This window comes from Desmodus rotundus, chromosome 5 (genome assembly GCF_022682495.2).
Source record: "Desmodus rotundus isolate HL8 chromosome 5, HLdesRot8A.1, whole genome shotgun sequence".
NCBI lineage: Eukaryota > Metazoa > Chordata > Mammalia > Chiroptera > Phyllostomidae > Desmodus > Desmodus rotundus.
The window spans coordinates 35,207,396-35,233,773 of NC_071391.1; the positions used below are offsets into that span (position 1 = coordinate 35,207,396).

General features: G+C 43.2%; 1 protein-coding gene across 5 annotated transcripts in view; it reads right to left on the bottom strand.

The window, feature by feature from the left end:
• Positions 1–26,378, bottom strand: part of INSC (INSC spindle orientation adaptor protein) — a 117,042-nt gene that overhangs the window by 78,124 nt on the left and 12,540 nt on the right. For 2 of the 5 annotated variants that reach the window (XM_071221620.1, XM_045194209.2), the window contains exon 2: positions 7,061–7,154. The exons of 1 other annotated variant lie outside the window; for it this stretch is intronic. In XM_071221620.1, coding sequence (XP_071077721.1) covers positions 7,061–7,154 — 94 coding nt within the window. Of the gene's footprint in view, positions 1–7,053; positions 7,155–26,378 lie in introns of all 5 variants that reach the window. 2 more of the 5 variants (XM_045194210.2, XM_024558981.3) reach the window with 1 other exon arrangement.

The window sequence follows — 26,378 nt, forward strand, 5'->3', positions numbered from 1 at the left end:
CATCAAACACTTGTTAAATACCAACAACTGCTTACTGAGCTTCTACTGTCTACATTATAATCATAGCAGTACAAATATGAATCATAAATGAATTCACCCCTTGGGACTCTCATTACTAAGAAATATGATATTTATATAAATCATTATTGTACTACCCAGGGCCTAGCCCAAAGTAAGTTCTTAGTCCAAAGTAAATCTCATTCAAATGAATGAATGAATGAATGAATGAAATGATGTCTATGACAGATCATTGCTAATGGGAATTACACTGCAGCTTGGACACAGAGCTTCTAGGACTTACTGGAGGCTGGGTGGGAAAACGAGCGTAAAAAGAAACGACCCAGGGAAGGCAGGACAGCACAATGTGCAGGAGGTAGCCTGAAGAGCATTTTGACAGCTCCAACCCCTTCTCTGGGCTTCAGTTTCCCCATCTCATCATGAAGGGATGACTCAGATGAGCTCTGAGAAATTGTCCGTCAACCGCATTCCATGCTTCTATGATCCCTGTTCCTAGCACTGTATGGAAATTTAAATCTAACTCTCTTCTTAAAAATAACTGTTGAATCATTGTGCCTCTGCCTTCACAAGGTCAGGCCCTTTGCTTCTGTGGATTTTTCTTGGGAAATGTTGAGAAGGGAGAGAATTTGATTCTAACTTTGATTGGCCTTCCTTTTGGTTTAAACAAGAGAAAAATATCCAATTATCCCTTTGACAATTACAGTCTGCACACTGCAGCACAGGCAGAGAAATCTGCCCAGCGGCAGAAAAGCAGCCACAAACCAGGGGCACACACATGCAAGCCATTATCTGCTTGGAGACAGGCTGGCCTGTGACGGTCCCCACTGGCTCAGAAAGGCTGACAGCTCCTTGCCAGCGGGCCCAGGGCAACCCAGGAGGCTGCCGGTCACTACCTGCAGTCACACCCAGCCCTGGTGCATCTCAGACTCCAGGCTGAACAGAAACCATGTGAGAAAGTGACTTGCTCATTGTGAGAGATCCCTAATGAAACACCCGAGTTGTATACTTGCTACAGATCCAGGCCTGATCAGTCAAGAGATAAGTCAGTGAGTTCCATGAGGGAATGGCCTGTGCCCTGTTCGGTTACCAATACAGCAACATACAAGGCAGATGATCTGCACTTAATACATATTTGTAGAAACGTTGTGCTGAAAGCTGATGAATAAACACGTGAACAATTTGTTTCTGTGATGCCCCCAAGAACACTGTGGAGAAGACAGGCTGGACAAAGTGCAGGCCAGCACTCAGGCTCGGGCACCTCCCGGGAACATGTATCCAGCTCTGCCCCTTACCAGCTCTGTCCTTGACAGGTCCCTTAACCTTCTCCAGCCTCAGTTTCCTCATGGACGAATGCTGTACGTGCAGCTCAGATTCCCTTTTAAGGGAAGACTTGCCTCCAGCTGCTGGGAGTATCATTAATGAACAGCCTCCAGCAATCAGGCCCTCCTAATATTGTCTTAGGGCCACCTCACCTGAGGTCACACCCTGCCTAGAACTGCTCACTCCCATGACAGGTCAAGGTGGGATATGAAGGCCCTGGCCAGTTTGGTCAATGAGAAAGAACTCTGATTCCAAAGCTCCCCAGGAGAACAGCTGAGGTTGTCATTCAGCCTGCATTGCAGCTCACCTTCTCCTTCTCCCTGGTACTGCTTCCTTCCTCTCCCTTCCACAACCTCAGGTGTTAATCCCTAAGCCACTTCCCAATAACCATCCTGAACTCTAAACTCCATGTGCAAGGCTGCTTCCCAGAGAACCCAACCTATGACCCCTCATTTGCAAAATAGAGATAAGTATGTATATAGGCCATGCTAAAGACTAAATTAGTGCCTGTGTGTAAAAGCACCCAGCTCATACAAGTGCTGAGTAAAAGCGAGCCAACTTTCTTGTGGAGTTTAGTGAAGGCCAGCCCTTTAATCAGTATCCCCATCCTTGCTGGCAGAAACCCAAAGAGAAAGTGTCAAGGTGTCCCAATGTGATCTGTGGTCAAAAGAAGTAGAGGAGGGAAGGAAGGAAGGAAGGAAGGAAGGAAGGAAGGAAGGAAGGAAGGAAGGAAGGAAGGAAGGAAAAGGAAGGAAAGGGAAGGAAAGGGAGAGAAGGAGGGGAAGCCTGAACACAGCCCCGTGTGTCCTCAGACTGGCCTCCAACCCACCCACAGGATCCTACCCATAGAGATAGTTAATGAAAGAACTGCGCCATCAGGATCCCTGCAGAAAATGAGAGCCGTGTGTAATGATAGAGGGAGTGTGCAGATAGATGCCAACAAGCTGACCACCATGACTGACCACCAAGGCTAGGTTCCAGCAGCACCACCCCCATGCCCAGAGGCCAGAGAAGGAAACAAAGATCAGCTAGGGACATGGCAGCCATAGCCTCCTGCTCTCTGGAGAGCTGATCTCCTGCCCTCTTCACTCCCACCAATAAATCCTTTAACCTCCAGGGAGGTATCTGGACCTTAGCTTGCAAGTGTTTCTACTATTGAGGGATGGAAGGAGGGCTGGTTACTGTCAAGGGGATGGCCTGGTGAAGTGTGGGTCACGCACTGCCAAGGATCTTGGGCCCTTGAGAGACCTTCCTTCCTGAACCCCAGCACTTACACAAGCAATGATCACTGCCGTCCTGTTAGAGAAGATAAAATTGGTGCTTAGGTGGGTTAAGGGCCAGCCAAGGGTACATGGCTGGTAGGAAGTATAGCTGGGATTCAAGCCCAATTCCAATTCCAAGGCCTTATAAACTTTCACCACATAGGCCCACATTCAAGTTTCCAAGAGTAGGGTTTTATACTTTGGCTTGCTTATTTCATTACTACTTTTAAACATGAGAGCTTCCCAGAAGATTCAGATGCAAGTCAGAGTTGCAAACCCTGTTTCATCCGCTCCTAAGGCCCAGGCCGGTTCAGCATGGGATCCTAACTCCTGGCCTGGGAGGCTGTTGCTCCCTGCCCTCTACTCTCATCCAGGAGACTGTACCTAGAAGAGCCCTTTTGAGGCTATTTACTCATAAGCGTCTCATACTCCACAGGCCTAACCCACATGCTTCACCCAGGCTGCTGAATGGCCCCACGCAACTTGACAGCATTTATTTATTTTGTATATTGAGATGAACAATGGCACTACAGAGTGAAATCGAGTTTCAGTGGAACACAACAGAAAGAATTCAATTATCTAACATTAATTATTTATCTGGGGACAATAACCATGGTGTTACTCCCCATGAGAGAGGCCTGTGCAGCTTGGAACGAGAGGGAAGGAGAGGTGGCTGCTATTGTCTACCCATAATGCAGCCTCAGAGTGGCTAAATCAACCCCTCTGACATCCTGCAAATACACATGAGTCTTCTCTGTGAAGGTGGTCCATGCACATGCCCCCGGAACACACACGATTGGTAGGTTAGGAGGCACAGAGATTATATTCTCTCAGTGTTCTGGGAGAGCCTGCCAATGCCAGGCTGCGAACACACTGAAGGAAATATCAGCTTCTCTTTGCAGCCCACCCTGTAAGGATGAAGACATTCGAAACAAACATTTTCTCAAGTGGCAATGTTTGTGGCCAGCTAGAATTCTTCGAGTCATGTTAGTCTGGGTTTTTTCTGTCAAGGTATTTGCTGTGCAACATCAATTAGAAACCCTATGCTGCCACCAAAGGAAGAGAGTATCTCCTTCCCCTTATCTGCGAGGGATACATTCCAAGGCCCCCAGTGGATGTCTGAAGCCACGAATAATAGCACCAACCCTTATGCATACTGTTTTTTCCTATACATACACACTGTGATAGTTTAATTCATAAATTAGGCACAGTAAATGATCAACAACAAAACAGAAGTATAACAATATCATAAAGTAATTATGTGGATGTGGTCTCTCAAAATACCTTCTTGCATTGTCCCCACCCTTCTTTTTGTGATGTGAGATGATAAAATGCCTATGTGATGGGGTGAATGAATGACGTAGGCACTGGCATGTCATGAGGCTAATATTAATCTCCTAATGATACATTCACAAGCACTTTACAGCTTCTCTTTAGCATATTGAAATTGCCTGTGTCACTACTCTTGCGCTTTGGGGCTATCATTAAATAGAATAAAAGTTTCTCGCACACGAGCACTATAACAGTCAATCTGATGATAACTGAGACAGCTACCAAGTGACTAAGAGGCAGGTAGCGTCTGCAGCGGGAGCTGCTGAACAAAGGATGACTCATGCCCCAGGCGAGACAGAGGAAGACAGCACAAGATTTCATCATGACGCTCAGAGCAGTACACAATTTAAAACTTATGAATTGTTTATTTCTGGAATTTTCCATTTAATATTTTCAGACCTCAGATGACCACCGGTAAGTGAAATCTAATTTCTACATCATTTTTGTGTGACTTAATTTGCTTTCATCCTCCTAACTTCTGAGGAGGTTGGAAATGGGAGAGAGAGATATCAGTGGTTCCCAGAGGCTTGAAACGGCGCCAGGATCTGATGTACCTTGGCCCCACATGCTCTACTCCAGGGACCAAGTCTTCATCTGAAGAAGTTAACATTGACAGGGCAGTTCCTAGGTGCAGACAGGTGCTTTATAAAACATTATTTTAAATTCTCATAACAACCCAATGACGTAAGTAAAAAATCTCCATTTCGTAGTTGGACAAACTGAAGCCCAAGGTTACAGCTAATAAGTAATAGAACCAAGAACCAAGTTGAGGCAGTACCAACTCCTAACCACTGTCCTCAACTGCCCTGTGACAACAGCTTTCCACCCCCAGCACAGGCTCTACTCTGACCATCCCCAGATCCAGGAGGCTCTGTGCAAGTGTCCCAATGTCCTACTGTCAGAGCTGTTTCCTGCCCATCTGAACACATAGGTATGGACCTGCCACCTGGTTGGGACAGGAGCTGGGAAGACTAACATCCCACTTCATCTAGATCAGTTCCGCTTTCTCCTGGTTTAAAACATTATACTGCTGAGAGTGTCTGTCTGTAAGTTCTTATTTTCTCAGTGAGGTCACTAGGGGTCACAGGAGAGATACCTGGAAGAATTCCCCAATACCACCTACATGAAGAGCCATACAGTGTCCCTGGCACACAGTAGGCACTCAAAAACACAAGCTGCCCTGTATAGCTCTTCCCGCATGACAGACACTTGACACATATTAACTCATTTAATCTGCACATCAGCCCTATGAAGCAGGTATGATTATACATGAGAGAACCAAGGAGCTGACAGGGTTGAGAAACTTGGACAAGGCCACACAGCTACTGACAGGAAAATTCTAGCTTTAAAGCCAGGCAGTCATGTGTTCAAAGCTGATGATGCTCATCTCCTAAAAGGCCATCAGCCATTCAGAGCCCAGTTCCCATCTCTGAAAGTGCACATGCATTCCAACAGGTCTGTATCTCACGATCTCTGACCTCTATCTTAGTCACATTGCATGGAAAGATATCTGGGCCCCGATGGCATCCCTTATTCTCAGCCTCAGGCTGCACAGGAAATTCTTAACTACATTTCTAACAGTGTTCTCAGTCCTTAGTAACATGCATGAGCTGTATTCTGTAGACTCAAACCTCTTTATCATGATGGCTTTGGGGAGGCAGACTGACAGTTTTATAGAAGTTAACCCAGTTGTAGTAGACGTTTTGCAAATATTTAATAATTTCCTGTGATTTCAAAGCAACACACATTTTTTTAAAGTACTCAAAAACGAAATACAATATAAACGTGATGAGATAAGAAGCTGCAATCCCCTGTGATTCAGATGGGAGGTTAGAGATAGAGTAAAGATAGGATGTCAGTGACACATGCAATATGTAAAACAAAACAAAACAACAATGACTTAACAGTCGTTCCCAAGCTACTTGGATTGTATGGCCCCATGAAAATGTCTCAGAGAAAGAAGGAAGGAAGGAAAGTAGGAAAGGAGGGAGGGAGGGAGACAGAGAAGGAGGGAGGGAGCCCTGGCTGCTGTGGCTCAGTGGACTGAGCTCCGGCCTATAAACTGAAAGGTCACTGATTCAATCCCTGGTAAGGGCATTTGCCTGGGATGTGGGCTAGATCCCTGGTTGGGGGCCTGTGAGAGGCAGCCAATCGAAGATTCTCTCACACATTGATGTGTCTCTCCCTCTCTTTCTCCCTCCCTTCCAGTCCCCCTGCAAATGAATAAATAATTTAAAAAAAGAAAGAAAGAAAGAAAGAAAGGAAGAAAGAAAGAAAGAAAGAAAGAAAGAAAGAAAGAAAGAACAAAAGAACCAAGGCAGAAGCCCTGAGCACTCTGGATGCAAAGTTCCTTTGTGACCAAACCTGCATTTAGTGTGACCAACCTTCCCAGTTTGCCCAGGACAGAGGAGTTTCCAAGGACACAGACTTTCTTTGGCAAAATCATGACAGTCCTGGACAAATCAGGACAGTTGGTCACCAAAGACTTGCTGCCTGGTCCTTTGATCTTTGGTTCTGGTTCTGGCTTCTAGGACCAGCCTGGTCTCCCACCTTTCAGCTGTGTGAAAGCACCTCTGGGCTCCTGAGTCTCTCCTTTTCCCACCCTCATCACCTAGGCTTTACCTGTTTAGTGTATTCCTCCCTCAACCTCCTGGTGCCCCTACTGCCCAACTCAAGGTAACAAGTACTTCCTAAAGATCAGCTCTGAGCTCAGTTTTCTCCCTGGTGCTCTGTGGGAAAAAAGAAGACACCTAAGGGTAGGCTGATCGTACCAAGAGGCTCAGAGAGGATCTTCACTAACCCCGAGGGCCCCGAGTGACTCAAGTCTCCTGGCCTAGGTGGGATCACCTAGCCTCCTCTGGGGCCTCCTGTCTTAGCAGCATACCCCCCTCAATTCTTTGCTTCGTTGCCTGCCTGGATCTTAGACTGCAGCTCTTTGGAAGATAGGACGTGCCAGACTCCTCCATGTCCCAGGCTCCAATTCCATGCATATTTGCTGAGTGAACTGGGCATCCCTAATACCTTGCCCTAAGCTTCCTCCCCAAGACAGTGAATGGAGAGAAGGGGCTACCTGCAGCCTCGGGATCCAGGTCTGTCCCTGAGAGACAGCTGTGGGACTTACCGCTGACCTGGCAGGGGGATGGAATCCAAATGGCGTCCTCCAGGCAGTGCCATCATGTTGATCCCGATCTGCAGCAGGGCCTGCCCACAGTGGTCGGGGCCCTGGAAAGAGAGGGCAGGATGGGGATGGGGTCAATGAGGGCCCTGAGGGAGGAGGTGCAATCTCTTTCTCTCCCAGATGCTGGCTGCAGCAGGAATGGAGAAAAGGCACACTAGTCCTCCTCTGCTTTTTGAACCAGTTTATACTCTGCTGTCCTCACATAAGTAATACAAGACTCAGACTTGGACTTGGTTCTAAGTCCCTAGCCCACTATAAACTCCTACTTTCTTTTATCTCCCATTGTCAAATATTTGCCTGACGCATTGTGCTTTGTACCAAATATCAGAACACAGGGACCAGCAAACATAGCATGGGAAAAACTTATACTTAAGTCTATGGTTTATCCAAAATTCCCATTTAACCGAGCATCCTATATTATTTGCTAAATCTGGCAACTCTACATGCTAATTCCCTAACTGTATACCATCACAGCATTGGTTTATTCACTGTGATTATGGCTGGAAAATGTGACTTTGTAATTGGACTTGGTGGTTGCTTCCCCAAATCCATTCCACTTCTGATGATGTAATTTCACCCAAACTGCCAGGAACAGGCATGTGACTCAATTCAGACCCATGAGCCAACACAGGGTGCTTCTAGGAAAAATTTTCTCCTAACTGCAAGCCACAAAGGTGAGACTGTGTCTCTCCCATTGAACCTGAACAAGGAAGAATGTCATTTCATTGCTGCTAGAAACCATCTTGCAATCAACAGAGGACCTAGCTGGAGAACGAAGCTCTGGGTCCTTGATCACTGAACCACTGAATCAACTGATCCTGGAGTGGGTCCCACCCCTGGGCTTCCTGTTATATAAGATAACGAAGTTCCCATTGTTTAAGTGAGGATCTGGGTTCTCTACAGACAAAAGCAGGCTAAATGATAAAGGTGAACCAGGTTCCAGGGCTCTAGTCCCAGCACCAAGGATCCCCTTGGCTTGCCTGTGCTTCACAGGCTGGATCAAGACAATGGTGTTCTTCTTCTTCCATAAAACAAGCTGCCCACCAGTTTGTCCCCTCCTGCCTTTCCTTGCCCCCTTCCCATATTTCCCTCTCTGCCAACTCCTTTTCCAAGCCAATAAAAAAGCCCTCCCTGAGGAAAACAGAGATTCTGTTACTTTTGCCTAGGTAATGTATTAAAAGAGAGCGTTTACTGTCAGCTGATGTGCCCTGAGCTTGAGGGCAATAGATTTTAAGACATTTAAAGAAAACACAAGTAGGAACTTGTGGAAAGATACAGTGGAGGTGGGCAAGATAAGCCCAGAAGAATCAAACTCTTACTCTGTGATTACAAGTGACCCTTATGAAAAAGAACGGAGGAGGACTTTAATTAATAGTGATGTGGCTGGACATAAAGAGCCCCTTATGATGCTTGGAATAAAAAAAAAAAAGAATGCATCAATCTAAAAAGTATGAGGAGGCAGAAGCTCAGAATAAAATAGGGCTTTAGATAATTCCACAGACTCACTGCCACTATGGGCCCTACTAGACTGTGAGTTGCTTAAGGGCAAGAACCACTTGTGGTCCCGACATAGCCAAAAGCCAGACACTTAGCCAGCATTCTATGTGCCCTTTGAAAGAATGAGTGGAATGATTTTTTAATACCTTTCTACTGAGCTCTAATTCTTCATCTATAACAGAGACTACCTATTTTACAGAACTTTATAACAATGACATGAGATAAGGAATAGAGATGAGAGCAAAGTAAATAGAAGCTGTTCTTATTATTGTATCCTGAGAGTCTGTTGTGCGCTCAGCCCCATGATCAGATAGCGGAGATGCAGAGAATGAGATAAAGCCGTGAAGCCCCCAGCACAAGGACAGCGTGCGTCACTGGGCTCAGCATTGTTGTTTCTATCATTATCATCATTACTGAGAAAATATATTTTGGGAACCCAGTGAGTCACTAGTTTGAAAAGTATGACACAAAAGAAAAAAGCTAGAAATAACAAAATGAGGTATCTGTTCCCTTTTTGATATGTCTGACTAAAGAACCAAAAAAGGTAGTACCAACTTCTCCAAGTAAAAGTTATGCTGTCCCCTTTTCTTCCCCGTGATGAAGACCCTGGTAAAGTAAGGCCTGCTTCTTCACACTCTCTGAGCACATCATAACTTTCACTTGGAGAAACTAGAATTACTTTTTTGGTTCTTTAGTCAGACATATCAAAAAGGGAAAAGAGAAAAACTGTTAAAGAGGGAATTAAAGCTTAAAGCAGGTGAAAAGACAGAGACAATAAGGAAGTTTAAGGTCCTTTCAAGTGTGAGCCAGTCAGGATTCTGCAACGAGGTGAAGCACACCCGAGAATAGTGAGGGAACCTCTGGATCTGGACCCAGAGGGAGAGCTGCCATGAGCAGAAGCCTGGATGCAAGCAGATGTTCTGAATTTCGAAGAGGTTGATTCCAGGAACACAAAATTCTAGGTTCCTAGAAAAACCTGCTTTGAGCCTGCTGCCCTGGCGACTACCCCACCCCACCTGCCACCCACTGCCCTAAGCCAAACTCATTCTGTTGAGCAGTGACTCAGAGTAGAACCCCTCCAAAGCTACACAGCATGTCAGGGAGCCAAGAATGGATTCAAGATATTCCCTTTGCCCCATACTCTGTCCTTACTGGTGTTGCAAAATAAAATTGAATTTGGGAATCTGACAGGTCTGTATTCAAATCCTGACTCTATGCCTCATTAGTACATGGCTTTGGGAAAACCATCAACCCCCATGAATGCATTTTCTTCAATTATATCTGCCTCCCAGGAGCTTCATGAGGGTTAAACGAGATCACTCACAAAGTCCCTAATGGATAATATTACTATGTTATATCACATCATGTATTTGGCACACAGTAGCCTCAAAAAGGGACTGCCCTTCCTCATGGAAGTAGGAGCTGAGACATATGTCTCAGGGCACAGATGCTATCTTGCCTGTGAAAGAGGTGAGAAGGACACGTGTAGGAGTGAACAGGAAAACAGACAAACAAACAACCAAAAAAACCCCATCACCTTTCCCCCACCCCAAGGACCTCTCTAACTCATTGGAAATCCCACCCTGGCACTAGTGGTCTTGGTTCTGCAGGGCTCTTGGCTGAGCTTCCTTCACAGGAGGGGCTAGTTTATGAAAAAGATTTGAAGCCTTAAGGTTCTCTGATTTAATTCAATGCCTGCTGGGACAACAGCTCATTTGGACAGCTCATTTCTTTCTTGCATCCCATTAGAGGCAGCCCTTGCTCACCTCCATTTGGCTAACAAGCCAGCCTGGGCTCTGGAGGAAAGGGAGGCTATTTACAGTAAATTATTCAATTAAAACCAGGAGCAAGGGCAGCTTCTGCCGTTCTCTAATGGCCCAATCCAAGTACAGCTCAAGGCAGGGCTAGGATTGTTTAATCTGCAGAATCCATTATGGCTGTCCACAGGGGCAGGACAGTAAATATTGTGGAAAGTAGTTAAGCTCCAGCTCAGTGCTAGGTAGGAGGAGGCATCCCAGGTGAGCAGGAGTTAAAAGAGGAATGAGACCTAGGGATCAGTCAAGTCCCTCATTATATGACCCCATACCCCACAGAATGTATAACAATTATAATTAAACAATTCAATGTTAGCTTGCCATCTTTCTCCAGTGAGGGTCCCAGGGGCAGGGGCCAGTAGTCTCTCCTGCTCACTGCCGCATTCCCAGTTCCCCCTTCCTGACACAGTGCCTCCCACAGTCATAGCAGTCAGATCAGTAAACACTTGCTGACTGACTGGATGGGTTCTCCCTGAAAGAACCTCAGCTTCCTTACTGGTAACAGGAGATGAAGGTACCTAACTCACATGTTAAGAGTACTCAGGGAGATGATTGTGGGAGGGCCTCTTGCCACTACAGTTGCTGCTTGGAAAGGGCTCTGCATCCTACTATTCATTGAGACAAAGCCCTCTATTCCTCCTGAGCTCTCATAGTCCACACTGTCTGGTCATACCCAGCTGGGCAGCCTCCCTCCTCAACCCAAGCTCTGTTCTCATCATGTTCTCCAGACAGACAGACAGACAGATAGTCCCAATGCTTCATGAAAACTACAGTCTCAGGTAACCAAGAGGATGCTAAGGGAGGTCCAGAAATACTAAATGAGAATGAAGGTGGGAAGAGGAGGTCAGGCAGAGTTTTTCAAGACATGACCCCAAAGCTGACACTGGAAGGAATAAAGGGAGGGGAAGGGGCTGAAAGTAAGAGAATGCAGGCAGAGGGGAGAGCAGTGAAAGCACAGGAATGTGAGCATGGAAGTGTATCTAGAAGGCCTGAGCATGCTGGGCTGGTGGTGGGGTATGGAGGAAACTATCCCAGTGGCACAGGAATGCAGAAAAAGGAGTGGTCACTTTCAGCTGGGGGAGTAGGGCAGACTTGTTAGAGGAGATGACCCCTCAGCCTTAAATGCAAGGGGGGATTTTGCCAGGACAAGGACATTCAGTGCCAAGAGAGCAGTGTGAGCCAAGGCAAGGAGACCAGAAAATGTAGCAGGTATTCAGGGATGCAGATATCTCCCAGGGGCTGGAGAGAAGGTGCCTCTATCACCCTGCAAGTGAAAGAAATTGGTTCTTTGGACTCTGCTGTGGGTGGTAGGGAGCCATTGAAGGTATTTGAGAAGGGCAGTGAATGATCAGAGTGGAATTTTAGCTCCCATGCTGACCAGCAGCGTGGATGGACTCCAGGAAGTAAGACCAGCAGCAGGGGTTTATTTAAGAGAAAGACACAAGCTCCCAGGGGGACCACAAAAGCCTGGGACTGGAGACAGGTGGGGGCGTGGAAGAGAAAGAAGGACTGCAATGAGCTTTGGAAAATAACGACGATAAACCTCCCTCCTCACCCCCACTTTGGGCCTCTGTTTGACCTGTTGGAGGGTGGCAATAGTCATCAGAAATATTTCAGTATTGCTAGGAGTGATGGCCAGCATCCTGCAGCAATCAGATACTTGAAAAGCCCTCATTCCCAGGGGAGGCACAAGCTGTCACCCAGCCCTGCTGAATGGACTGAGCCTCATGAAATATAGAGAGCTCTGGCTCCCTGGAGGAAGCCCCAGTAGCCCCTCACAGCTGCCAGGCAACAGAGCCCCACAAGTAGGCAGAGCAGAACTCAGAGAGCCAGACCTTGTCCCCTAAGGCACTGAAAACTCTGGTTGGACAGCCCAGAAGGACCTGCGCATCAGGTCAAGGGGCCCACCCAGACTTCAGCCCCACTCAGGTTCAAGAAGAATTTTAAAGAACTGATAAATGATAAAATGGAAGTAGCAGTTCCTTCCTCGTGGCACGCCGTGTGGATCAGTGAGATGACGCATGTGAAGTACCTGGCACACAGAGGTGCTTGAGAGGAAGACTGGGTCAATTTCTCTTCTGGTGCCGACAGTGCCTAGCAATAGGGAGGCAGCCCAAAGGAGGCCATTATGAACTATGTCCAGCTAGTCAACTGCTTTTTACTCTTTAACTTTTTAATGATCCTATTTTACTTTCTAACTTTTCCTGATGTGAATGTTAGCCAACTGCCCGAATGTTGATTTGCAAAAGCGAGAGCCCTCTCTCACTGGGCCCAGGTCCCAGGGTGCTAAAATTAACAATAAGTATACTTTAAGCTAATGACTTACTGGTTGTGGCCGCCACAAATAGACATAATTCTCAGATAAGAGCCATTAGAGAAAATTGAATAGCTCCAACGTGGTGAAAATTTGGATATATCCCATTTCATAAATCACAACCAGAGGTCATACTGGGCAAGCTACTTTGCTCTCTGAGTCATGATGAGGACCCGGGTTGAGGGGGTCTGCACACCCTTGGGAAAATGAACACAGGAGAGAGAACTGTATCATGTTTTGTAGTTTCACAAATATGATTTTCTCTTATCTCTAAAGACATGAGCAGATCATAGTGCTATAACAAAACCATGATAATCCAATTTTCTTCTCTGATTTTTTAGTTCCTTCTCAAATCCTCCAAACTGTAGTTTGCTCAGTAACACTTGGGAAGTCTCATGAGGAGATCATGGAAATCCGCAGTTCAGGATTGAGGTTCCCATCACAGTTCTGTCTCTTTCTGGGCCTCACTTACCTTCCTTTAGTCTCTTAATCCGTAAAATGGGGACAGGACCTGTTCTCAGGGTTGTTGTTAGAACTGGTCACGTATCCTGCATAATACTTACAAGAGCAAGTAAAATAATGATAAAATAAACCACTTTGACCCAGGAGGCTAGTTAATGGTGCTACACACCATTAACACAGACCTCAGACCCAAAAAGCAGCCTCCCACTAGGGGATTAAAAAGCAAAATATATTAAATACATTGGGCAAAAGAAAGCTTTCCATAGGAGAGATTTGATAAAGACCTAGTACATAGAAAACTACGCTTTGAAGAATTACAAACAACAACACTAAAACATTTTCTGTGATTGCAACATTGGCCCTGAAGAAGTATTTGACATCCTACTCATACACTCTGTGAACTAAGTAGTATGCGGCATTCAACAGAAAATCCAGACAGAACTAGAACCGTGGCTCAGCCACAAATTCTCACCCGCTCATTAATAAAAGGAACCAAAGACAGAGAACCAGAACTTACTCTAGAGTCACTGTATACAAGCAGAATGTCCTGTGATGTAAGCACAGTGCAACCAATCTCAACAAGCCCTCCTGTCACTGTCACAACATCCTCAGGTAAAGAATCCTTTATGTTGGAGCATGGTGTCAGGTACCTGAACCACACAGTCCACATATGACCATTTGAGTTAATCCACTGGGGCACGGAATGAATCAACCATAAAAAACACCCCTTTCATGGTGTTATCTTACCAAGGCTCATTTATGTCTAGTATGTCACATGTGACACAGGCATCCAAACAGTGCATTATATGGTGTCCAGTACAAAGTAAGAGCTCAATAAATGTTCGTCATTCCCTAACAGAGAATTCCATGGTTCTCTAAAAAACCTTGCTCTTCCATAACTCTAAACATTGGTCTTGGCACTGCAGCACATTCAGACTGAAATCTCCTCCCTTCTCTTTTTCTATCTCCAGGTAATACCGATTTTTCAGGACTCAGCTCTAATCTTGTCTCATTTGGGAGGCATTCTCAAATCACCCTAACTTACAGTAATTTCTCCCTCTGAAAAGTTACTTAGGAATAAATAAAACTGTAAGCTCTTGAACAATTTTAAATTACATTCTAAGAGGAAGTATGTTTTCTCTCTCTTCCCCTGTCTGCCTACTTGAGTGATGCCAGAGCAGCCAGAAAACCACAATATGGCAAGCCTAAAAGATGGAAGAAGATGAGTCCTGAATCACAGTTTTGAGTAGAGCCACCCAACCCACAACAGCCTGTGGGGTACACAAGTAATGAGCATGATGTGCCAAGCCAATAATACTTGGGAGGTTGTTTGTTACAGCAACTAATCTTCATTAACCTGACTAATTTTAAGAATCAAAATAAATGCTATGTCTAAGGCACCCAAATTATGCTAGACAGTGGCCTCTTAATAAATGTTTCTTTTCTTCCTCAGACTTAGAGAAGAGGGTGAAATATTGTGTTCGTCTACTTACAGACACTTGCTAGACACTGTCCAGTCCACTGGACACTAGCTCTAGTTCATGCACAATACAGCTGGGGTCCAGAAGTTGATAAGGTGAGGGTGGGATGAAATAAATACCTACAAACATTTAAAATCCTATCACTTCTGAGACTAAGATTCTGTTTCTCAACTGGAGCCTTCTCTGCTCCTACGCATCCATTCATAATAACAACTAATTCACTACAGCCAGGTAGTCCCAAGATGCATTATTTTTTCATATTTTAACATCTGAAATTGGGATGTATGTTTCAGTTGATGACATCTTGGCACTGTGTCACAGTTTAATTGGAAGCATATTTCCTTTTTTATGAAGTAACAGGGCAGCTTACAATCTATGGCATCTTAAATTCAATGAAATATGGTATTGGGCTCTATGTACCAAACACTCTTCTAAGTGCTTCATATAAATAAATTCATTTATTTCTAAAAATAAACCCAAAATACTTAATACTACTATTACTCCATTTTAAAGACATTAAAATAAATGCACAGAGAGATTCAATAACTCGCTCAGGTACACAGCTAGTGAGCTGAGTGAGGAGAAAGGCTATACCCTGTTTTTAAGGAACTCCATACTATGACACTTTTTTAGCACCTGATTTTTACTTGACAATTGATTCCTCTTTTTATAAAGAAATCTCACACACAAATTCTATGTGCGGCAATATGATAGACCATTACTCTAAAATGCCTCTTCATAAGAAGAATTTTAAAAAATTCATAGCAACAGTCTTAATTTTTTTCAGTATCACTGAGCTGGTGAAAATAAAATCTGCAGAGTCCAAAAGGAAAGCAAAAGCAGGAACCAGGGATAATAAACAAGAGTTGAAGGGAGGTTTTACCCTGAGATCATCTGCTGAAAGTTGTATTTCCTAAGCTTCTGTTTCATGGGGGGGTGTGGGGGGTGGGTACATAGATTAGGGATAAAGCCTAGGGACTAGGAAAAGAATCAAATAGGAGTCCAGAAGGCCAGAAGCTCAGTATAAAAGTAAATGAGAAATAAATCTCCCATCCAGAAGGTGCAAACAACAGAAGTTTTCTGTCACAACTTGGGTGCTGGGTAAAGGAAAGTCAAATCTATCTTAAGAATTAATGATCACAACATGACCTTCACACAGGTTTGCAGCCTCAGCACGCATCATCCCTGAGGGGAGTATAAACTCCACTAAAGACTTTACTTTAAAGAAATAGAGGAGAATCTTGGAAACATTTTCGAGGAACAAAGACTATGAAATATAGCCAAGAAGATTTGAAAAACAACAAAATTAAATTCTATGAATTAAAAATTTAATAATTAAAATGAAAAAAACTCATTGGACAGATTGATCACAGCTAAAGAATGGATTGCTATATTAGAAGATAGGACAAAAAAATTATCCAAGCCGCCCAGAGAGACAAAGAGAGAGAAAGTATGTGAGAACTAAAACTAAGGAATAGAGAGAAGTCTAACAGATATTTAATCAGATTTCCAAAGGGACAGAAGAGATAGAAAACGGAAAAATGTGGTACTCAAAGAAATAGTGGCAATATTTTTTTTTCAGAATTTGTATAAGACAACTTCCGGCCAAGATGGAGGTGTAGGTAGACACACTGCGCCTCTTCGCACAACCAAAAGGACAACAACAATTTAAAAACAAAAAACAACCAGAACTGACAGAAAATCAAACTGTATGGAAGTCCGACACCCAAGGAGATAAAGAAGAAACAGTCACCAGACTGGTAGGAGGGGCAGAGAGGACTCAAGGCAAGGCGGCTGGCAGACCCAGTGAGGCGGCAGATTGTGGAGCGGGGTGGGCAAAGCTGGAACAGCAGCTGGTTGACCAGGTGACAGACTGCGCCGCAACCCAGAGTTCCAGTGCAGGGAAATAAAGCCTCAAACCTCTGATTGAAAACACCTGTGGGGGTTGAGGCAGCAGCAGGAGAAACTCCCAGCCTCACAGGAGAGTTCCTTGAAGAGACCCACAGGGGCCTAGAACATGCATAAACCCACCAACTCAGGAATCAGCACCAGAAGGGCCCAATTTGATTGTGGGTAGCCAGGGAAGTGACTGAAAGCCGGCAGAGAGCAGAGCAAGTGTCATTGCTCCCTCTCAGATCCCTCCCCAACATACAGCATCACAGCGCAGCTAGGAGACTTACCCTGCCCTGGTGAATACCTAAGGATCCGCCCCTTTACATAATAGGTGCGGGCCAAGACCAAAAAAATGGCCCAAATGAAAGAACACATCAAAGCTCCAGGAAAAATACAACTAAGCAATGAAGAGATAGCCAACTAATCAGCTTATCAGATGCACAGTTGAAAACACTGGTAATCAGGATGCTCACAGAATTGGTTGAATTTGGTAACAAATTAGATGAAAAAATGAAGGCTATGCTAAGAGAAACAAAGGAAAATGTACAGGGAACCAATAGTGATGGGAAGGAAACTGGGACTCAAATCAACACTGTGGACCAGAAGGAAGAAAGAAACATCCAACCAGAAAAGAATGAAGAAACAAGAACTCGGAAAAATGAGGAGAGGCTTAGGAATCTCCAGGACATCTTGAAACGTTTCAACATCCAAATTTTAGGGGCTCCAGAAGGAGAAGAGGAAGAACAAAAAATTGAAAACTTATTTGAACAAATAATGAAGGAGAACTTCCCCAATCTAGCGAAGGAAATAGACTTCCAGGAAGTCCAGGAAGCTCAGAGAGTCCCAAAATAGTTGGACCCAAGGAGGAACACACCAAGGCACATCATAATTACATTACCCAAGATTAAAAATAAGGAGAGAATCTTAGAAGCAGCAAGAGAAAAGGACACAGTTACCTACAAAGGAGTTCTCATAAGACTGTCAGCTGATTTCTCAAAAGAGACCTTACAGGCAAGAAGGAGCTGGAAAGAAGTATTTGAAATCATGAAAGGCAAGGGCCTACATCCAAGATTAATCTATCCAGCAAAGCTTTCATTTAGAATGGAAGGGCAGATAAAGTACTTCTCAGATAAGGTCAAGTTCAAGAAGTTCATCATCACCAAGCCCTTATTATATGAAATGTTAAAGGGATTTATCTAAGAAAAAGAAGATAAAAAACATGAACAGTAAAATGACAGCAAACTCAGTTATTAACAACCACACCTAAAACAAAACAAAAGCAAACTAAGCAAACAACTAGAACAGGAATAGAACCACAGAAATGGAGATCACATGGAGGGTTATCAGCAGGGAGGGGAGAGGGAGAGTTGGGGGAAAGATACAGGGAATAAGTAGCATAAATGGTAGGTAGAAAATAGACAGGGGGGGAGGTAAGAATAGTATTAGAAATGGAGAAGCCAAAGAACTTATATGTACAACCCATGGACATGAACTAAAGGGGGGGAGTGGGCGGAAGGGGGTGTGCAGGACAGAGGGTAGTGAAGGGGGGAAATGGGACAACTGTAATAGCATAAACAATAAAATAATTTTTTTAAAGAATTTTTATAAGACAAAACAACTTTTAAATACAGGATACAAACAAATACCAAGCAGGAAAAATAGAAAGGATATTCATCCCTTCAACCACTCACAAGACTAAAGAACACCAAAGAATTAAATCAACAGGAGACTGTTTAATTGCAATGATGACAGTCGACAGGCAGTGAGAACATAACTTCATTACGGAAACAATTGCCCTAAAATTCCACACTGAGAGAAACTCTCTCTCAAGAATAAGGATGAAATACATGTCTCTTCAAACAAGTAAAAATCCTACACTAAAGGGAATTCTAAAGGGTTTATATCAGGTGAACGAATGTAATACCAGCTGGTGAGTTTCAGACATGAGAGAGGATGATGAGTAAACTTACATATAACTATGGGAGTAAATTCAAAGATATGTTAACTGTAAAAAACAATTATGATCCCTCATTTGTGGGACAAGGAAAAAAGATAAATTCAGAAGGGATGACTAGAGTAAGTTACAGTGTTCTAAGTGTCTTTCATTTGGGGAGGAGGAAAATGGAGATGTAAATTACCTTTAGCCTTCTTAGGTTATTATTAAGGAGAGAATATCTAGGGTAATCAACTAGAGGAGTATACATAGAGAAAGAAATAGATACCACCTTTCACATACATAGGGGCAGTGGAGAGGAGGAATAAATGAGTAATAAAAAACAAAAGAAGAAAGAAAAATGTGTGAAGGAGGGAGTATCAATGTATAATAGTACTCACAGTGAGTGGAGATGAACTAACCGAGCCACTAGGAAGCAGAGATTGCAACGCATGTAAGATAGAGAGGAGAAGAAGTGTGCTACAAGAAACATCTGTAAAACAAAAAGACATGAACCCAAACAGCTTCAAGTTAAAGGTTACAAAAGATATACTAGAGACACATTTACCTAAAGCATTCTGGTGCTAATGAGTTCACGAAAGACAAGACAATCTTTAAGACAGTAAGTGTTATAGAGATAAAGAGATTCACTACATAAAAATAAAAAGTTCAGCCCATCAAGATGATACAATAATGAGGATGCACCTAAAAACAATAATATATTCTTAAGCTATACAAAGTAAAAGCTGATAAAATTTCAAAAAGAAATGAACAAATCCAGAACCACAGATGGATATTCCAACACATTCTGTTGTTAATTAATAGGTCAAGTAGGAAAATTATCAGTAACAATACGGGAGATATGACTGGCATGATTAAGTCAGATTTAATATTCATGAATAGAACACTGCATTCAACTTATCAGGAATACATATTCTTTTCAAAGATTAATGAGTCACTTTTTAATGACTAGTTTCTAGATCTTCAAGCAAGTTTCAGCAAATTTCAATGATTGGTGCTCTGCAGATTGCAATTTCTACCCCAATATAAATACCCTCACACACTTGGATATTTTAAACATAAAAATAATTGGTCAAAGAAGAAATTATAACGGGAATTATAAAAAACCTGAATCATTATGATAATACACATAAAAATCATATAGTATACAGATGAGTAGAATTGAGAGCAAAATTACAGCCTTAAATTAGAAAATCTGAAAATTAAAAGAACGTCTAACTTCCAACAACATAAGAAATTTTAAAAAGGAGAGAAGAATAATTCCATAGAAAATAGCAGAAGACAAATACTAAAATGGGAGCAAACACTAGGCAAAACATGACAAAAACACAAGGCAAATATAAACACAAAACTAAATGTAAACACAAATGAAATGATCAATAGAGTTAAATTTAGTTTTGAAAACATAAATAAAGCAAATTTCTTCTAAGAGCAGGAGAAAAGGAAAGGAAGCACAAATAATCAATTTTAACAATACAACGAAGTTTATTATTTCAGATGCAGCAAAGATAAAAGAATATTTGCATAAATAGCTAGATAAATACAATTTGCCAAAGGTGACTCAAGAAGAAATAGATCTATAAATTAATCAGTAGTTAAAAATCTTTCCATAAGGAAAATACCAGGAACAAAGAAGTTCACAGGTAAATTTCTATCATTCAAAGAAATCTAAACTTACCCAAACTCTTCCAGAAAATAAGAAAAAAGAAAAAAATTTTCATTTTATGAAACTGATATAATTTGGTACTGAAACTAAACAAGAACACAAGAAAGGAAATTTATGGGCCAATCTTATGAGTGAACATAGATGAAAACATATTAAAATATTAGTAAACAGAATTCAGCTATATATGTAACAAATAATACAGCATGGCCAAGTTGGGTTTAACCTAAAAATACATGGCTATTTTAGATTAGAAAATAGATTAATGAAATTTACTATATTAATAGGCTAGAGAATAAAACAATTTACACAATGGAGTTTTATGCAGCAGAGAGAAAGAAGGAGCTTATACCCTTTGCAATGGCATGGATGGAACTGGAGAGCATTATGTTAAGTGAAACAAGACAGACAGTGAGGGACAAATACCATATGATCTCACCTTTAACTGGAACATAATAAATAGAGGAAAAAAGGAAGCAAAATATAACCAGAGAGATTGAAGTTAAGAACAATCTAACAATGGGCAGGGGGGAGTGGGGAGGGGACAGTGAGGAGAGGGGATTACAGGAACTACTATAAAGGACACTTGGACAAAATCAAGGGGGAGGGTGGAGGTGGGGGAGGGAGGATGGCCAGCTGGGGTTGGGTGGAGGGATGGGGAGAAAGGGCACACAACTGTAATTGAATAACAATAAAAAATTAAAATTAAAAAAAGAATAAAACATTTATGATCATCTCAAGAGATAAAGAAAAATAATTTTATAAAATCCAACAGTCATTCATAACAAAACTTTTTAGCAAACTAGGAATATGAGACATTCCCTAAACTGATTACAGAGCATTTACCAAAAAAACAAAGGACAAGAATAACATACATGATGATGACATGTTGAAAGCATTTCCTGTGAGGTCAGAAATAAAATAAAAATTCCCAGCTCCCAATTCCTATTCATTTTTGTGTTACAGATCTTAGCTAGTACAGAAGGCAATAAAACGCACAAGGGAAAGAAACAAAAGTGTCAGTATTTGCAGTTGATATGATTTTCCATAGGGCGACCACATCTGCCTGCACACAACAGCACACAACCAAGGGATCAAGTGGAGGCCACGCCCCTGCCCAGCCACACGCCCTACCCAGGGCTGAGCCCACCAGACACAAACCTGCATTCCACTTGGCAAGCCGAATCTCCATGGGTCCATGTCTTCCCTGACATGGTTTCTTTCCCCAATTCTTATAAAAAAATGCAGCATGATCTAGCTGGTCACCCTCGTTGTCAATGTAGAAAACCCAAAAGTATCTACAAATATATTATTTTAATTTATAAAAGGGGTTAGAAAGTTGGCTAGACATGAATATACAAAAACCAAGTACTACATAGTCCCAGACACCAGCGCAAACATAAGGTGAAATTTAGGAAAGGACAGAACAATAGCAAGAAATATATATAATGTATATACAAAAGAATCTTAAAACGTGCAAGTCCCTCACTGAAAAAATTATAAAATGTTATTAGTGGATATGAAAGAAGGCCAAAATAAATGAAGAACTATTTCATGTATTTAGACAGGAAAATGTTAATTCACCATAAACTCATCTGTTGACTCAACACAATCAAAGCCCCACAGGAGTTTCTCCTACAACCTGATGAGTTGACTCTGAAATGTATAAACAAGTTATTCCTCAAAAGGAAAAAGAAATTAGGGGGACTTTCTTGCTAAACAATGACTTATTTTCAAAGAGTCAATACTATGTGATATTGACACTGGAATAAACTTAGAGAATTAAATAGTGAGTCTCAAAATAGACCAAAGGAAATGGGGACACCTGATTACTGGCAGAAGAGGGGGAAAGAGAGGGAGACCGAGTCAGAGCACACACACATCTCACACCAGAAACAGAAGGTGAACTGGGTGAGGGGGGGTGACGCCACTCTTGCTCCTGCCTGGCATTGAGGAGAGAGCTCCTTCTTGCTCCCTGACTCCTGCACCTGAGCTTCCCTCTTGTCCCAGAGCAAAGATCTAGCTGGTCCAAGCTGGAGAGAAACAGCTAAGAGGGTTGCTCTACAAGCCCTCTTCTGCAGACAGAAAAGTCCAGCCCATCTCCAGGACAACCTTCTGAAAATGAGAAGTGGAAGGTTAATTACGAAGACCAGGCATACAGTCCTTTTAACGTGTTCTTTTGAATTCAGTTTGAATGATCAAGTGGTATTTGTCCCTGTGATGCAAGGATGGTTCACATGCAAACTGGAGATAACCCATCTCTGATCACCTGGCACAGCTGTAGTAAACACTGCAATATAATAATTAGGATGACACTGCTTTGTATTCCTACATGAGGTCATAAAAATAAGAAGGATTTTGTTAGGCAACATGGTCTGAGGAACTAAGAGTCTCCGAAAAGACCCAAAGAAATGAATCTATGAAGGTGGAATTTCAGACAAAGTGAAAAACAAGCCCTTAGCCAAGATAGAATTCTGGAAGTGAGGTCCTAACCAAAATTCCTTTTAGTATAATGTAAGCAAGAAACATAGGATATTATAGGAGGACAGAGGGCAGATCCTCGTGAATTTATTTTCCTATGGTTTATGACAAAGTAAACTGAGACCCAGAAAGGGCAAAGGATTTGCCCAAGTCACAGAGTAAATTTGTGGCTGAACCCAGACTGGAACCCAAGTTCTTTCTTCCCTCTCTCTCAGGTTCTGTCCAAAACCTGGCCTGGTCCATAACGCTACCTTGGATGATACCATTGTCTTCCCCAGGACATTCACTGCTGAATGCTGAACTTGAGACACTTACTTCCCTGTGTCTACAAGTTCAGTTTGCTCATGAGTATAGCTCACCCTCTTCCTTGTGGAAATCCCTCTGCGAACTCCAAAGCACAGGACAAACAGAACCTGTTGACAATGAGCTTAAGAAGCAATTACCTATCCAGCACTAACACAGATCCAGGGGCCTGGGCTAGACTGGGCAGGACTACAGTCCAACTCTCTCTGACTTTTCTGGAAAAAGGCTCCAGCTCAGTCCTCCCCACTAGGATCCTGAATCCAAGGGTGGAAGCGTGACAAAGGACAATTCCATCTGAAATCCCGTGTCAAGTCATAGACCACTGCATGCTGTGGGAAGAGAACAGGGCGCGTTCTTCAAGCAGCAGCCTTCAGGTACTTGGGACAGCAGGCTAGCAACTAAGTGGGTCTGGTGAAATCCCTGGGGTCCCAGCCTCAGACTAGACCAAGCACTAGACTTAAGCCCCAAATAAGCATCCCAGGTACTCACCTGGAGACTGTAAACCCCTGTGGGCTGCTCTTCTCTCTCAAGCTGAGCAGGGACTTTCTCTCCTGTAGTAGCCTCAGGTACAAGACATGCCAGCTCTCATCCACACCTGTGTCCTCTCCCTCTCAGCAGGCACCTTTGTGGGAGAAGCCCCCTTTATCACACATATTTATGGCCCCTAGTGAGCCTCTGCCATGGGCTCTCATTGTAATTGAGGTAGAAATGGTCACAGTTCAGACAGGCAGGTGCATGAGGGATCAGGAGCCAGGCACTACCTGCATCCACAGGCAGGTCTTTTGGGTCCCACACGTGGCCCACCCTGAGGCCAGTCTAACATCAGCCTCAGTCTGGGTCATCAGGGCATCTGTTCCGTATCAGGCCCCAGCTAAATGACAGAGAACAAGGTGAATAAAGTGATTTTCTTCTTCAAATTTCCTGTTCCATTGAAATAGATATGTAATGCATAATTAAACAGAACAATGATTTCTCCAACATGAGTGCAAATAAGATGCTTAACCTTTCTCTGCCACAAGTGCTCTATACGGCCTTGGACAATTTAGGCCCTTTTCCCGGGCTCCCAATTTCCCCTCTGTAAGAGGAGGAGGCTGGATTAGATGAGCTCCACCTCTGACCCTAATGCTCCTACGATCCAATGACCCCCCTCCCCAGAAGCTTCCAAAAGAGCCATTCATGACAAGAGGCCAGCTCCCACTCCTTTCTGCCCTGCCCAGAGCCCAGGCTGCTGTGTGTTCTTTGCTCAAAGACAGCTTCAAATTACAGGAGCTCTCTGGGGTTTGTCCCAGGGACAGCCATGCATATCACCTGCTGCACAATTGGCTATTAGAGCCCCCCACATCATTGCAGCCCTGCCCACTATGCATCTGGGGGCCACCCCAACAGTCCCCTCAACCTTAGGGCCCCTGTTGGCCATAAGGCCAAGAGAACTTAAAAAGGCAACTGTCGTCTCACTGGTCTCACAGCTCCCAGCCTGTCCCTTCTTGTGCTAAAATTAGTTTCAGCCTCTTAAAACACAGCTTTCATTGTAACATCTTGAAAACCTATTATGTCTCCCCAGTCTCTCTCAACTCAGGTCTGAACTCCTTAGCCTGGTGCTAAGACCCTGTTTCCAGCCCACCCTACCCCTTCTGGCTAATTCCATTCTATAGTCACCAACATGTCCCTTCTATTCAAGCTTCAAGGCAAGTCCCCTGCCATTCTTCAGGACTGCTTGCTGTCCCTACCCACCAAGATTCATCTTAAATGTGACCTCCACCTGGACGCTTACTCTGATCCCCAGACCACCGAGCACCTAGAATACTGAAGTGCTGATACCATTTGTCTTGTGCTTTCAAGGGCCTGCTTGGTTTTCTGACTAGTGATCTCCTATGGGCACATCTTATCTCCCCTGCTAGGGCCAAAGTCCCAGAAGAATATGCCCATATCAACCAGCATCTGGCATAATGCTGTACATGTAGCAGGTAAAGACTTGCTTGTTCAAAAGCAATGAAGATAGCTGCAAAGATCACTGAAGGACAGAAGGAATGAATATTGAATGGTGATGCAGGGTGTCATACATAGGCAGTGTTGCATAGACATGGGTAGCCTAAAAAGTGAAATGGATGGATAAATGAATAAATAAGTGAGCTTTGGTTCCAGCCACCACCATCTCTCACCTATGTTACTATGACAGGCTCCCAACTTATCTTTCTTCCCCTCAATAATCTATTATCTTCAAAGCAGCCAGAGTATATTTTATGAAAATAAGTTTTATTATATCAAGTAATAAATGCATACAAAGATGTAGACAATTTTAGTTATTTTCTTCCAGATGTTTGGATCAACTTACAGGAATGGAAGAACTGAAATCTGCATAGTCTTAGGGAAAATTTCAGGGGTCTTTGTTAGGTTAGGTTTGGTAAGTTGCTCTTTCCTTCTGTTTTTATAACTTGCATGTTTTTAAAATTGATTTCAAAGCACCAATAGTGATGCAAATGCTTAAGCAAAAAAGCTACACTAAGCAAAACCTTCCAAAGTCCACCCATATTACTCAAATTAAAATCCAAAATTCTCCAAGTAATGTACAAGAGCCTTCATGACCTAGCCCCCGTTTTTGCACTGACTCTGATTTCACTCCAGTCATATTGACCCTCATGCTCTTCCTCAAACCTTCCTTGTGGCTTTTGCCTTTACTGTTCTACTTGATTGCTCTCCCCCCAACATCCACATGGATGTCCCTCTCACTTCCTCCTGTTCTCTATTTTAATATCTGCATATCAGAGAGAACCTCCTGACCCTGGATAAATGTACAAACCCCTTCCAACCCTTAGCACTCCCTTACCATTCTTTATATTTCTCTTTTTTTTAAGATTTTATTTATTTATTTTTAGAGAGGGGAGGAAAGGAGAAAAGAGAGGGAAACATCAATGTGTGATTGCCTCTTGAGCGCCCCATATTGGAGACCTAGCCCAGAACCCAGGCACCAGCTCTGACTGGGAATCGAACTAGTGACCCTTTGGTTTGCAGGCCGGCACTCAATCCACTGAGACACCCAGCCAGGGATCTTTTATTTCTTTATAGCACTCAGCACCATACTGTATATCAACCTGATTACTGTCTTCTCCCACCAGAGAGCAAATTCTACAAGAGCACATGTTTTGCTCACTGCTGTATCTCCAGTGCCTAGAACAATGCATGACATGGAGTAGGTGCTAAGTAGATTGTTGCTGAATGAATGAGGGAGGGAGGGAATGAGTGAATGAGTCTGTAACTTAGATCGTTAGCAACTTTGGGCATTTTTCCAAGATGCTCTTATCTGATGTGGATGCCATTGTCCCCTGTCTGCTCAGTTCCAGCCTGTCCAATGTCGTGGCAGATGGACAACACACATTCCGGGGCGGGGGGGGGGCACTTTTTGTAAATG